This window comes from Chinchilla lanigera, unplaced genomic scaffold, assembly GCF_000276665.1.
Source record: "Chinchilla lanigera isolate Chin_1 unplaced genomic scaffold, ChiLan1.0 scaffold00060, whole genome shotgun sequence".
NCBI lineage: Eukaryota > Metazoa > Chordata > Mammalia > Rodentia > Chinchillidae > Chinchilla > Chinchilla lanigera.
The window spans coordinates 9,801,358-9,817,025 of NW_004955461.1; the positions used below are offsets into that span (position 1 = coordinate 9,801,358).

The 15,668-nt window shown below is 37.4% G+C and overlaps 1 protein-coding gene across 1 annotated transcript in view; it reads left to right on the top strand.

Annotated features, from left to right (window-relative positions):
• The window catches only part of Khdrbs3 (KH domain containing, RNA binding, signal transduction associated 3), a gene marked incomplete at its 5' end in the record, with an annotated part of 175,155 nt that overhangs the window by 50,301 nt on the left and 109,186 nt on the right, over positions 1-15,668 (top strand). The window contains 1 exon segment of the mRNA XM_005398044.2: positions 1,770-1,888. Within this exon segment, the coding sequence (XP_005398101.2) occupies positions 1,770-1,888 (119 nt within the window).

The window sequence follows — 15,668 nt, forward strand, 5'->3', positions numbered from 1 at the left end:
GGTATTTGTGATTTGAAAACATAGCATTTTAATCTTGCAAATTATATAAAGTCTTAGACCTTTGCTTGTTATTTCTGATCTGGGAGATGGGCTTGGTATGTGAGGCTTTATAAAACCAAATGTAATCTGAGGATTAGTGAAAATCAAATCCTCTGTGCATTTGACCCAGAAAATCTGATTAGATTTTTTCTATTAGTTGGCCTTCCTTTACTATAGTGCACTAAAGATCATATCCATCTTGGTGTGGATATCTCGCCCAAGGTTGCATGTGTTTTAGCATGTGTTATTCTCAATGTAAAACAGGCATAAATACAAGATACCTGTCTTGGCTTTGTAGATCAGCTAGTACGGTTCTCAATATTTTTGGCATTTCATTTTACTGGATTTCATGAAAAAATCATAGTACTCACAATTTTGAATTATGTAGAAAATACCAAATTGTTGGTTGAGTGGTGCCTATTAAAGTTAAAGTCTTGACTGGTTTTGACATCAGTAGTTCGAAGGTGTGAAGTCCTGAGAAGAGCAAAGCAGCCAGCATTTAAACCAGCTTTGTTGGACTCCAGAAATGGGCTCCCTGGTCTCTGCATTGCTGTTTGATGGAGGATGGAAGCGTTCTATTCCAACGTAACTTAAGGATTATTGAAGTTAACAATAATGTGGCCTAACAACTTCAGATTTATGTCATGAGCGCCAGGTGCCTGGGCCAGGGAAAGCATCTATTAACTTTTGAAATATTCTTACCTTAATAGGCAAAGTGGATGAGAAGAATTGTCCCTTTGTACACTGGTGTCAGCTTTGGTTCCTCTCCCATGCTGCTATTACAAGACACTTAGTTGGTCCACAGACGAGAAATAGGCCCGCCTAGTACTCATGCAGTTGTGTGCCTTTCTTACCACCAAATGCCAGTGAATGAATGAGTGAAGCAGCATGCTAGTATTTCTAGGCTCTGGAACTTGCACAGAGTAGATGCCTGGTAGTAGATAGTCATTGAATGAACAAATAGATCTAATGTACAAACAATTTGTATTCTGGTGGGAGAGGTGCACATTCTATCCCCATTTAGGAATAGTAGTTGAGTCACACATAAAGTGCTTTATGGCTATCAAGGTAGGAATGATTGATTCTCCCGTTTCAGCTGCTCCACTGAAAGGGACGATTGCACAAGAAAAGTGAGATTTAATGAGGGTGAGCTTTGAAAGATGAAGATGAAATCATCATTGTAACATCACAAGTAGAGCAGAGAGCATGAAGAAAAACATTAGCGTGTTGTTAGTAATGTGCCATGTGTGAGGAGGTAGGATTTGGTTGGGGAAGTGTCTGATGGAAAATAAAGGCTTTTAATGCCATCTTAGAGTCAATTCTTGACTGTATAAGCTTTGGAAAGCCAGGCAGGATTGATAAATAGGGATGTCAGTGCTTTCTAATGCTGAACTGAGAATGCTTTCTGCCTTTTCTTTGTTATTTGATCAGCCTTTCTCTAGGGTTCCAGAAGGCCCCAAAGGACTTTATTTTTGTTCGAATTTATTATTTAATCTGTTATTCTCCTCCATTAGCTGTTGGAGTTTGACTTGGTAGATCCATGATATATGTATTTTTTCCATATATGATTTACTGATAAAATAGAGAACATGCCATTGCTGAAAAAACTAATAGCAATTTAATAGTCTGTATTTTTACATTTTGCTTCATGCCACAGCCAAGCTAACCAGAACTTCCAGCTTCTGCAGTTCTGGGCCATACGCTTCATGGTTTTCTTTTTGCCTCCACAGAAATAGAAAAGTTTCAAAAAGGAGAAGGCAAGGATGAAGAAAAGTACATTGATGTGGTGATTAATAAGAACATGAAGCTGGGACAGAAAGTGTTAATTCCTGTAAAACAGTTTCCCAAGGTAAGGCAGTGAGGTCTCACTGCAGATGTGCTAAGGTGAATCACAAAGAAGCAGACGTCTAATTTGTATGTGTTTGATATTTCCTAGAGTTGTTTTCTCTTAGCCTCCACTTCCTGTACACACATGTGAAGTTAACTAAAAATTTGCTTGGTGACTTTAGTGATTGCCTCTTTTCTGTATGACTAGTGCGAGTTATGGAGCCCTCAGAAAACATACTTGAGTCCTATAAGTGAAAGGGGCAACCTGTCTTTTCACTTTAGTTTCTTCAATTCTAACACGGAGTTGAATGGTTAAAAATTAAATGTGATCATCCATAGCTGGTGCTTAGAACAATGTTTGGCACACATATGTTCAAAATTGTCATCTGTTCTAATTTTATTTAAGTCTTTTCGTATTTATCCTTTTTCTTTCAAGTATCCATGTGCATGATTCTACATACTGTAGCATATGTATCAGCAACTCATTTCTTTTTATTGCTGAATAATAATCCCCTACGAGAATTTAGTACAGTGGATCCATTTGCTTGTAAAGTTTTCTGAGTTACTGTAAATTAAATTGCTGTTAATATTTCCATACAAGTCATTTTGTGATTGTGTATTTCCATTTCTCTTGGGTAAAATACTTGTCTTGAAATTGATGTGTATTTAGTCTTGCAAGAAACTCCGATTTTTTTTTTTTCCCAAAGTGCTTTTACCTTTTAACATGTCCACAGATAATGCATGCCTGGTTGTGATTGCCTTATATAGTCATTGCTGTCTGGTGCTGCTAGGTTTTCTTCTATATTTACTAGTCATTTTGACACCTTCTTGTGATACTGACATTTCCCTGACAATTAATAGTTTTGTGCAAGTTTTCATATGCCTATCTTCAGTTGTGAAGTTTGTCTTTAAACTCTTTTTAAGTGTTTTATGCAAGAGCCAAGCCTTTTGTTAGATATATGCTTTGCAAAATATTTATTTGTCTCCATTTATGACTTACCTATTGCTTTCTTAACAGAATGTTGTGATAAAGTTTTAAATTTTGATGGGGCATAGTTTATCAGGATTTTTATTTATGGTTAGAGTTGTGTTTAGTATGACATAAGATGTTGCTGTGGTTTAAATGTGTCCTCCAAAAATTAATGTGTTGAAAATTTAATCCTTAGAAGGGTATGTTAATGGTATTTGCAGGTGGGGCCTTTGAGAGATAAATTGGATTCCTTGGAGAGCATGAGGGCAGCGCCCCCATAATGGCATTACTAGCTTTATAAAAAAAGGAGAAGAGACTCAAGCCATGTGTATGCTGTCTCTCCATGTGCTATCCCCCTGTTATAATGCGGCAAAATGTCTCTCACCAAATTCTAAGCAAATGCCAAATAAACTTCTTTTCTTCATATATTACCCCATCTCCAGTATTTTGTTTTGTTAGTAGACTAAAAGATCAAGTTCATTTTTCTCCCACATGAGTGTCCACTGTTTCCAGCACTACTTGACAGGTATTTTTCTCTCCACTGATTGATTTGGAGCTTTTGGTGGATATCAGATGGCCATGGAAGTGTGTGTTTGCAAGCTTTTTATTCTATTCCACTGACCTATTTATGGCCCCTTTTACAGGTCGTATACTGCCTTTTTCACTGTAGCTTTTATAAACAGTGGGACAGATAGTGTATTATTGCTCCATTTTTGTGCCTTTTCATGATTGCTTGTTCATAGAGGAGGATATTACCTGGATCCTTTACAGTTCCATGTAAATTTAAGAATTAATTAGTTTATTTCCCCAAAGTAACACAGTGAATTGAATATGTTGAACAATCTAGGGAAATTTAACATCTTAACAGTACTGAACACAATTGAGTCTTCCATTTCTTGAATATGGTTTATCTCTTCCTTTATTTAGGTATTTTTTACTTTCTGTCAGCATTGTATATTTTCAGGGTAAGGTCTGGTATTCCTTTTGTTAAATTTATCCCTAAATAATTTGCCCTTTCACCAATTTTTAAAAATAATTTTTATCAGTACTGCATATTTGCAGTACATAATGGTCATATTCATCATGGGGGATTTGTACATGTATATATCACATCGTAATTCCCTCTTTTTGTCTGCTTCCCCTTCAGTACCTCCAGCCCTTGTTCCTCTCTGCATTTACAAAAGCTCTATTTCTATACTTTCCTTCTTTTTTTTCCTTTAAATGCATTTTCTCTTTCCCCTCTCCCATCTCTTGTTCCCTTCATCTGTTTCCTAATATCTGTCCTCCGTTTTGCTCCTTATTTACACTTTGGGTTTCTCACATGAGAGAAACAGTGTGGTATTTAAACTTGTGTGTCTCATTTATTTCACTTAACATTATCATCTCAAGGTCCATCCATTTACCTAAGAATGCCTCAACTTTATCCTTTTTTATGTTTGTTAGAGTGGTATACTCCATTGCATATACTATAAATACCACATTTTCTTTATCCATTCATCTTATTTTCAACAATATTATAAATTTAATATTTTAAAATTATTTTCTTAGTTTTTCCTTCTAATATAAATTTTTTATGATATCATCTGCTGTCTTGGTAAATTACTAGTTTTAATTGTTTTGTAGTTTCCTTGTGATCATTATGTATATAATCATATCATCTGTTTAAACAGTTTTATTTCCTTCACAATTTTTATAGCTTTTTTTATTTCAGTGTCATTATTGTGTTGGCTGGTATCTCCCGTGCAATGCTGAACAGAAATGGTGAGAGTAGGAACATTCCTTCATTCTCAAATGGGGAGGAATGCTTATAGTATTTTTACAGTTGAAAACTGCAGCTGTAAGATTTTTGTGGATGCCATGTGTTAGGTAAAAATTTTTTTCTCTTTCAGTTTTGTTGACAGTTTTGATCCTGGATGGATGGTAATTTTTGTTGATGTTGTTTCTGTTTTGTACCTGTTGAAATAAACATAAGTGTTACTTCCCTGTGTTTTTTATGTGGTAAAGTTTAAGTTCAATTTTTTAAATTTAAACTTTATAGTTCTTAGTTAAATACTACTTTAGGGCATTTTTGTATATTTCTGAATTTTGTTGCTTCTATGATTCTGAGTGATTTTGCATATAAATTTTTAATAATATTTTTAAAGATTTTGCCATTAATATTGTTAGTTTAATAAAAATGACTGAGAAAATGTTTCATTTTTCTCATACAATGTATGATGGATTGATACTTCTTTCTAAATATTTGTTAAAATTCACCAGTGAAGCCATCTAGTCCTGGATTTGGATGATCAGTTCAATGTGTTTGATTGATAAAGTACTTGTCAGATTTTCTATTTCAATTTTGTGACAATTTTTGTTGTTTTAAGAGATTTGTCCACTGAAGCATAGTACTTCAGTTAGTGAATCTTCAAATATATCGTTTAATCTTTTCTTTATTTTATTGGTTTATTTAGATATACATGAGGTAATATTAATCATAGGGAATTTATACCCGTATATGATATATCTTGCTTCTTTTATCCTGTTTGACTTCAGTTGCACACGTTAGACATTTTGCTGTTCTTGCTAATCTTCCTTTGGCTTTATTTTTAAATTGGGTTTTTGTTTTGTTTCGTTTTCTCTATGTTTTATTTATTATTTATTTATTTGTGATACCAGGAACTGAACTCGTGACCTCGCACTGCCAGGCAGGCACTGTGTCACCTGGCTATATCCTCAGCCTTCTCTATGTTTTAGAATGGATAATTCCTACTGTTCTGTTTTATACTTGTTTGATTTTTTTGCTGTGCTGGCTTCATTTCACTATTAACTCTGTCCAGTAAATGTTTTGTCAGGGATTATATTTATCTGTTACAGAATTTATGTTTGATATTTATGTATGTGGAAACATTTTTCTTCTATTTTGAGTTTTTATCTTTTCATTCATTTCAAGTGTTAGTTTAGTTACTTAGTACAGTTAAAAATATGTGATACTTTTTTATAATAAAGAGTCTTATTGTTCTCGTTCCTTACATGTTGAGTAATTTGGGGGTTGTGTGCTGGACATTGTGAGTATATGTTGTGGAAAACCTAAATTCCATGGTACTCCTCTGAAGGATGTGGATGTATTTGTTTCCCCAGCTGATCAACTTAGTTGGATCCAGACTGGTAACTTTGTTTATTGGGTCAGTGTTCAGTTTATTCCTCACTTTGACTTTTGCAGTTAATTTTTGGCATATGTGATCAGAGGTCAGCCAGAGATTTTGATAGATTTTATATACAAAATTTGGAATCCCCAGCTCTGATTTTGTGTTTTTTAGTGTTACTCCCTCATATTTTAGTACTATGGATGTCTCAAACCCAGCTACTCAGGCTAAAAGCTCTACAATCAGTAAATTCAGCCCCAGCTGAAATTTTAACATCTTTGCTCTCTTTCACGACTGTGCCTAATTTGATAACTCTCCAGGGTTTCACATAGTTGGCTGTATATTTTAGAGTTGAAGAGTTTGTGATTGACACCTATAGTTACAGTTTTGTCCTGGTTCCCATAGAACATCTACTTTTTTATACACAGGGAAACGAGTTATGAACATTTCACACACAAACTCATTTTCAAAGCAAAACACAGCTCATGGAAACCTTTACAAATTGATGCTTTATGCTCAATGTCTTATATGTTTAGGGATCCACTGCTTTCAGAGTACAATATGAAGGTGATTGGAGAGTCTCTGTCTATAAGCAGTTTATAAAAGTTGATACTTTATTGTGTACAAGTTAGCACAGGAAATAAAAAAGTATGAATAACATTTATGGAGAAAAGCACACAGTGTTGTAGATTGGATAAAGTAGGCAACACAAATTACAGTTCCTGGGTCTAATAGGTTAGAGTTCATTTGAATGCCTCTAATGTCTGGGGTAGGTTACTTAAGGGTCCACTGCTTTCACAGTCATCAAAAAAGATTACGGACATGTAAGGTTCATGCAAAGTTGTGTGCTACATATTAATGCTACATATTAATGTAGCACTGCTGCCAGTTCTAGGAGAAAGAGGCTTCACACTTGCATCAGTGAGCTGGCGGAGTCGGGATGCAGAGCCCTGCACCTTGGGAGTAAGTGCCAGTGGGTGCAGCTGATGTTGACCATACACTGTCCACTTTGGAGTCAGTGATAGCTCAGTTTCTCAACTCCCATATCATTTTCATTGACTGAATAGTTTCAGTTCTTTTGATGAACTGTTTTTACACTCTCTCAATGGCATGCATGGACCATAATATGAACTGTTTAGTATTCAAACCAGGAAATTCATTTACTTTCTTGAATTATGTATTTGACCATGTAATACGTTGTTGTGGTTTGAATTTGAAATATTCCCCAACAGTTCATCTATTGGAAGTTTGATCCCCAGTGCAGCGAAGTTGGAGCTTGGGGTTGGACAGGTGATTCACTTGGTCAGTGGACTGACCCATTGGTGGATTCCTAATAGGATGGAATTGATGAGAAATGATGGAAATTTTGGAAGGGGGACCTAGTTGAAGGGAGCAAGCCATGAGATTTTCACCTTAGGACTGTATCTTCTCCCCTGCCCCTTCATCTCCCATTCTTTCTCCCTCTCCTTTTCTGCCTCCTGGCTGCCAGGACACAAACAGCTTTTCTTTACCCACATCTTTGCACCATGATATTTCTACGCACAGGCCTGAAAGCAATGGCTCCAGCTGACCATAACTGAAACCTCTGAAACTGTGAGCCAGAATAAACCTTCCCTCCTTCATCAGTGCTTCCATCCATGTATCCATTCACCCATTCAGATGGCTCACATTTGAGGATTTTGTCTGAGGCAGGTATTATTGTTATGGGAAAACCAAAGTGATGGAGACTCTGGTCTCAAGAAACTCACTTTTGTCCAGAGTGCAAACTCATTAATGTTTGTTATGTAGGGTTCTGTGCAGACAGGATGGAGTATTGTTTGGCCACCTTCATCAAAGGCTGCTCTGAAGGATTGTCTCTGAAGTGGTCAGTGGGTCAGGGGTCAGGAGTAAGACAGGATGAGGTTGAGGGTCACCCTGGCAGATGAACGCTACATGTAAGCCAGAGGCATTTGAGAAACTATGAGCTATTTCATTTGGCTAGACACTTTAAATTTAAACAAATACGTAGGGTTTAATAGAAGCCATAACAGGGTAGGGTTAGCTAATGGGGTTGTAAAGATGGGAAGTGACATTTGAGCTGTTCTAGAGGATGTGCGGGAATTCTCCTGGTAAACTATTCAGGAGAGGGAATGCCACATGCAGTGTCATGTTGGGTAGAAGATTGCATATGCACCATATAGAAACTGAGTTCAAATTTAGGATTATGTCAGTTATATCTCTGTATAATCCTCTTTTGTAACATGTCTATGCAGCAGTCCCTTCTTATGGGTGGGGGATGCATTCCAAGATCTTCTGCAGATGCCAGAAACCACAGAGAGTGCCCAACTTTACAGAGGCTGTTTGTTCCTATGTGTATGTTGTGATAAAGTTTAATTTATAAATTAAGCGTAGAAATTAACAATGAAGAAAATAGCACAGTTATATCAATATACAATATTAAATGTTATTAAAATATTATGAAGTGTTTGTTTCTGGAATTTTCCACTTACTACCTTTGGGCCAGGATAGACTATGGGTAACTGAAACCTCAGAATGAGAAACCCAAGATTTGTGGACACTACTGTTTTATGTTGTTAAGTAAAAGAAGGAAAAGGAAAAAAAAAATAGGTGTCAGTTCAAGAATTTTAAAAGGAATTACTTTCTGGAGGATTGTTCTATGTATTTTCACTTTCATGTTTGTCTACTTCAGTGTTTGAACAATGACAGTATAGCTTTTATGTTTAGGATTAAAAAGACCTGATTCTATTTCGGGGAAGAACCTGAGGATATAAACTTAGAAAATACTTTCGTACTATGATATTTTTTTAGGAATTTAGTATATAATATTGACTTAACTTCAGTAGGTTTAACTTAGGTTTAGTAAATTTCTTAATTTGATAATTTTTCTCTTAATCTCTTTAAACATCCTAATGTATGCATATAGTTTGTCTTTAGCAGCATGATTTCGTATGTTAAACTTGTTTCTGCTGTGTGACTATTGAGGCCATAATGTTCACTATCTTCACAGAAGCTCTTAGGTTAGCAGTCTTTGAGGCTAGAGAAAAGTACCTACTCATCAGACATGTTTGCTCCTCCAATTTCAATGATGCTTCCTTTTTAAAGTTGGTTTGCATTTTTTTCTTGTAGTATGTTGCAGGCAATTTAATGAGTTTACTACTTGGTAGAAGAGTATTCCATGGAAATTATCATAGGTTTAAAGATTCCCTACAATAGTACTTTACAGACATATAGCTATGTTAAAATTGATCTTTTCTGTAGCACCCAGTGGATTTTCAGAGATATATAATATTTTTTTCTAGAGGACTTAAGTGGAAATTATTTTAGGCATTCAACTCATAGGTTATCTGTAGAAAGAGTGAGAATATATTTATATCTTAATTTGTAATTAGCAGATCATAATTCTGTATATTCATGAGATGCAGTGTAAGTTTTTGGTACTAGGGATAGGACCCAGGATCCTATGCATGCCAAGCACACACTCCACTCCTGCACTCTACCCTAGCCCAACGATGTGAATTTTTTTAATATATGGATAAATTGTAGAATGATCACATGAGACTAATTAGCATCACAGATGCTTCAAAAACCATTTTTTTTGGCAGTAGGAACATTAAAAAATCGTTTAACTGTTTTGAAACAGACATCATTCACTGTAAGCATCACGTGGTGCAACGCAGCACAAGGATTTATTCCTTCTGTCTGTTGGAAATGCCGTTCTTTTCACCAGCATTTTCTCTTTACTCATCCACCTCCCACTCCATTCATTCTGTAATAACTGCCATTCTACTCCTAGGAGTCTGGGCCTGACAGCATAGTGTTATCTTTTTCTAAATGACAGGAATTCTTGCTTGAATGCTATGTAGTGTTTAATTCTGTATCTATACACATTTTAATTTTTTTCATTCATTACTAGGCATTTTTTTGATATCTTGGTTATTTTGAATAAAGGTGCAGTAAACATGGAAGTACAGACATCTTTTCAGCATACTGACTTCAGTTCTTTTGGATAAATAGCTATAAGTGGGATTGTTGGATTGGACTTTAGTTCGTTATTTCTAAACTGCCATCACTAAAACTGATGACTGATGTTTAGTCTCTTGGTGCTGCTACAACAGAATACTCAAGACTGGGTCATTATAAAGAACAGGAAAGCGTTAGCTGCAGTGCTAGAAGCAGGGAAGTCCAGATTGAGGAGTCAGCACTGGGTGTCTGGTGAGGCTTTCCTGCTGCTGTCTCACTTGGCAGGAGCTGGAAGCCCTTGTGGAAGGCACCAGGCCACTTCCCACATTGCCCCACTTCTTAATGCCACCACAGTGGAGATGAAGTCACATCCTGGGTTTTGTAGGGAACACATTTACACCATAGCAGCTGACTGGTTGGGGTTTTTGAAATTAGTTGATATCAAGGAAGCCTCAAAATTAAAAGATTTACAGAAAGGCACATTCATGTATTATCAGTCACTAGGAATGTTCTTCTTGTTTTCATCAAATCTGGGGACCCTGCAAGAAGGTCGTTATGGATGTCAGTAGTTTGAGGAGACTTCTTGACTTCTCGTGGCTGTTTTGCAATGCACAGTACCTTCCTACCTTTTCCTAACCCTAACCCATTTTGACAGCACACACATTACAGGAGGAACTGGAGGGAGCAAAGTTATGGGCAGCAATAGGAGAAGTCACTCTTCAAGAGTGGCTCTTTTTCTGTCCGGAGAGGTCTCTGAGCTCTTGGGGTCTGGTATAAACATGTCATACGTATTTGAAAATCACTTATGTTACAACTGCAAGTATGATAGTATATGGAGGCATCTGTATGTTCTAGACTTTCCCCTATTTTTCTTAAAATGTTTGATTATTGAGCCAGACAGCAGCTTATGGACTTGTTACCTAGAATCCTAAAACAGCCCTGCTGTGAGTGATTCGTGAAAGAATCTACTCATGTTGTTTTGGAGGTTTATTGTAATTATTCCAACAATTTTTCTCTGAGCCAAATGAATAATTATAATATTGGCTATATTTAGGCCCCCTGTGAGCTTTGTAAAGTATCTTACTCTATTCAAAAGTCTTCAAATGGTAGATGTCCTTTGATCAAAAGCAGTAAACTTAGGAATTACTAAAGGCTGTATTGAATATCGTTGTACATAAACTTTGTAATCATGTCTTTGCCTACATTGGGAGCCAATTCTAAAGAACAGATCTCTGTGTTGCTGAGTTCCAAAATATAAACACTTTAGTGCTTTAGTAACATATTGCTGGCTTATACACCGTGAATATTGCTGTATTTTTATTTTGGCCCTGGGCCCCATAACAGTCACTAAACTGGATCAACTGAAATGTGTGTGTCTACACTGTTATTGGGGATAAGGAATATGAACAGAGCATAATCCCTGTTGCTATAGTTTGAATGTGTACCCTCCAGATATATGCATTGGAAACTGAATCCCCAGATTCATATGTTAATGGTGTTTGGAGTTGGAGCTTTTATTTTATTTTAATTTTTTTGAGTTAATGATGATTGGGGGGAAGCTTATGGTAATATAAATAGCTTTCCTAGCTGAGAAAGAGAGACGGAACTGGTGCACTTGCTCTGTTTTTCCTGTGATGCCCTCTGCCATGTTAGGATGCAGCAGCAGGAAGATCCACTGAGAAGATGCCAGTGCCACATTCACGAACTTCCCAGCTCCCAGAATTGTTAGCCAAATAAGCTTGTATTCCTAATAAATAATTCCTTAGTCTTGGGTATATCATGACAGCAGTAAAAGTGGGCCACGGTACCTCTTTTTTTAGGACTCATAGTCTGTTAAAAGAAAGTGACAGAAATTCATACTATGAACTAAACTCTGAACTTTTATCATAACAAGTATCCAATATGCAGTGACATGAAGCCAGAATACATGATAAAGGATGATAGAGAAGCTTGATTACAGAGCAGAGGGAAGCCAGGTTTGGGAGCTAGCTTGCCTTGGTTTTCTGTCCAAGTCTTCCACTTACTGGCATGGATTGCATCACCTTTCTCTTTGCTGACTGTCATCCGCAACACGGACTGGACACTTGTCTTAGAGTTTACCTGACTGTAACTGAATATCATGACTCCTCTTTTGGGCTATTTTGGCCTTTCCCTGTATTTGTTGTTTCTGTGAATGACAAGTAGCACACAAGCACATCACTTAGGCCTCTTCACCCTTCACTCTTTAACCTCCTCCCCTTCCATCTTTCAGATACCATTCAGTTATCTTCTCCATCGACAGTCATTTGTCTTTCTCTCTGTGCATTATGCTTTTACAGTTCAGTATAGAAAAATACCATGCCTGGCCCATTCTACTGTAATAGCTTCTTATCTGTATAAGTTTTCTGGTCTTTGATTTTAAATCCTCCAGTTCATTCTCCACATTTATAACCAGACTGTTATCATTTAGGACTTTCTTAATTAATGATTTCAAGTACATTTATCTATGGGCTAGAGAAGTTTATTTAGTTTAGTTCTATTGTGTCATTCATTCTCACTCCTCCACTGGCATATCAAACCTTGAGTAAATAGAAATTTAAAAAACATATGTGAAGACATGCAGTGGGTTATTTCAAATTGTGCATTATGTGCTCATGTCTGTGCACATCTAAGTGTATATGGGTCTGTTTTGCCCATATAATATCCTTGAAAAGTCATTTGTACACGTAATTGCTTATGAAAATTGGTAATGTCTAAAGTTGGGCCAATTACCATTTATAAATAGATTCTGTTAGAATTACACTCTGAGGAACAACACTGTAACCTCAGCTACCAATAATGCCTAGTGACTGATGATTGGGCAAGTAATGAATTTAAGAAATAATATATATTTACAACTTCTGTATTTTACTGTAATCTCTGCAGGAAAGAAAACCACTAAAAACTTTCGTTGAATAGTACTGCTTGATTTGGGAAAATAGGTTTAAATTTCACAAGTATTTACTGAGAAACTCTTACAGAGGAAAAATGGTGAATCAAATATGAGTCTCATTTGTTCTCGAGGAATTTATAATCTAACAGGGAAAGGCATCAATTTTGTTAAGTACTAGAGAGTGAAGATTAAATTAATGTAAGAGAGGGAATAGGGTATAACTGATAGCAATGGAGAGTCATTGCTAGGGAAAGAATTGTGGGTGACATGGGGAATATGACAAGAAGCATCTTCTCTGTTGGAAGTATATCAGCATCCAGTGGGAGTTCTTTGCCCTTGGTAGATAATGCCTCAACTAGTGATAGAATGAGTGTAGAATTTTTCTGTAGATAAATGCATTTACACACACACACACACACACACACACACACACACACACTGAAGGGGAGGGGCCAGTGGGATTTTGTCTTGTTTAACTTTGGACATGGGGACATTTGCAGTAATAGCCCAAAGGGACGTTTAAGCTTGACATCACCAAAGGACATGCTGAAAATGTGCTCCCTGCTGGCTTTCTTCCTTTCTCACTGTTTTGTAGCTCTTTAATTAATTTGCAATGCATACTTCATACTACTATGCATCACAAATTAATTAACAAATTAAATTTGTTAAAATTACTTAAACCCTGTCTTCTGTTTTTAACATCCTACTTTAGCCCCACCTCAAGAGAAATGTATTTACATTGCTGATCTAATGCAGTCCCTAGTATTTTACAGTTGTTCTCAAATGTCTTTTTAAGCTTTTTAAATAAACAGATTTTATCAATTACAAGATACTGTTGGCCAGTTAGGACCTGTGTACCAGAACTCTGCTCCGTCCCATCTGTGCCTGTGTGATATCTTCTGGCTTTGCTCTAGTTAACATTGTGGGTAGTGATTGATGCATTTGGGGCATTGACTTTGGCTGCTCACTCTTTCATATGCATGCAGCATCCCTTACCTACTGTAAACTACACGCTGTTGTAGGCAGGCAGGTAGACACCAAGGTCTTAGAAGAAAGCGACATGTTTGGGGCTGTTAAAATTTAAAGTTTTGATAAGTGATTGGCTTATCAGTTACATCTGTGAAAGGTTGATAGTTCTGTCTTGTGCCCATCACTGCATCTCCATGCGTGCGTGCTTTGTGCAGTCCTTTGCCCTTGAATCCATTCATACCTTGCAGCTGTCGGGATTTGGTAGTATGCAACAGAACTGATGCAATGCGGCCCCAGGCTGGAGTTTTCTGGAGGCCTGACAAATAGCTTCTGTAGTACTGATCTCAGAACCAAACACCCACCAAAACCCATGACGCTACCTTTTTAAGAGGAAGTCCAAGATACACTGGAGCACAATCAGTGAAACCTGTGAGAGCCATGGTCCCAGTTGGCAGCCACCCCTGACTTAGGAGCCAGCAGAACAAACTGCCTTATGGCTGTTGCAATAGAACAAAAATGAGCTTCACTGTACACTCCCTGACCTATTTCAGTGATCTGTCCCCTCAGAGACTCACATTGAATTTTAAGTTTATTTAAATACAGGGTTTTACTATGTTGCCCAAAATGGTCACAGACTCGTGGGCTCAAGTGATCCTCCTACTTCAGCTTGCTGAGTAGCTGGAACCCCAGGCACATGCAACCACGTCCCAGCGCATGTTGAAATTTTGGTGCCTCTGGGGTGGTGTTGGGAGGTGGGACCTGCAAGAGATGATGAGGTTGTTATGAGGAGTGAGTGTTTGAGTTCTTACTCTCAGGGACTGGATTAGTCACCAAGAGAATTGGTTGTTAAAAAGTGGGATTGTCCCTTGTGTTTTGTGTCTTCCACATGCTACTACTTGTTGCCCGTCCCCTCCTCAGCTCTGTTGCCATGCAGCAGGTGGCCCTGTTCTGATGAGCCTGCCTCACCTTGACTTCCAGCCTCCAGAACCTTGAGCATGAATGACATCTTTACTTTGGGAGTTTCCCAGCCTTGTGTGCTGTACTGCAGCAACCCTGCATTGCCCAGCTTTCTAGATTGTGAGCAAATAAATTAAAATGGCTATTGCTGAAGACTATTAAGTTTTTGGATTGTTAGTTATGCAGCAGTAGATAGATAATATTGCAGTGGAATTCTTCCACTCCTAATTTTCTCATTGCCAAGTCAAATGAGAAAATTTTATTTTATTTGTGGAAAATATGTGGCTTTGATCTGATCTTTGAAAACAGAGAGGGGCTGGGGATTTAGCTCAGCGGCACAGCGCCTGCCTGGCAAGCGCAAGGTCGTGAGTTTGGTTCCGGGTACCGGAAAAGAAAAAAAAAAGAAAACAGAGATTCACTGTTTTTCTGGAATATAACATATGCAAGGTCCTGAAAAAGATTTCAGTATCTTTAAGCAAGCTTAGTATTACCACATTGCATATTTATATGTGTATTGAGTCAAAAAGTTTTAACTCGAATGCAAATTCTGTATGAGAACTTCAGTTACCCTTGGGTCACTTTAGTGCAGAATCTGCCAGTTTCAGTTGTGTAAATAATAGAGGGTGTCTCAGTCTGTTTCTCCTGCTAAATACTTGATGCTGGGACATTTATAAAAATGTAAATTTACTTTCTCATAGTCCTGAAGGCTGGAAAGTCCAGGATCAAGGTGCCAAAGGGTTTGGTGCCTAGTGCAGGCCCCATTCCGTGTCTGGGATGATGCATTGAGTGCTTTGATCTGCCCTTTCCTCTGGATGGGCAGATACTGTGTCCCACAAGCAGAAGAGTAGAAGAGAATGCGGTCATCCCTCAAACCCGTTTATATAGGTTCCTGTCCATCCTCATGACTTAA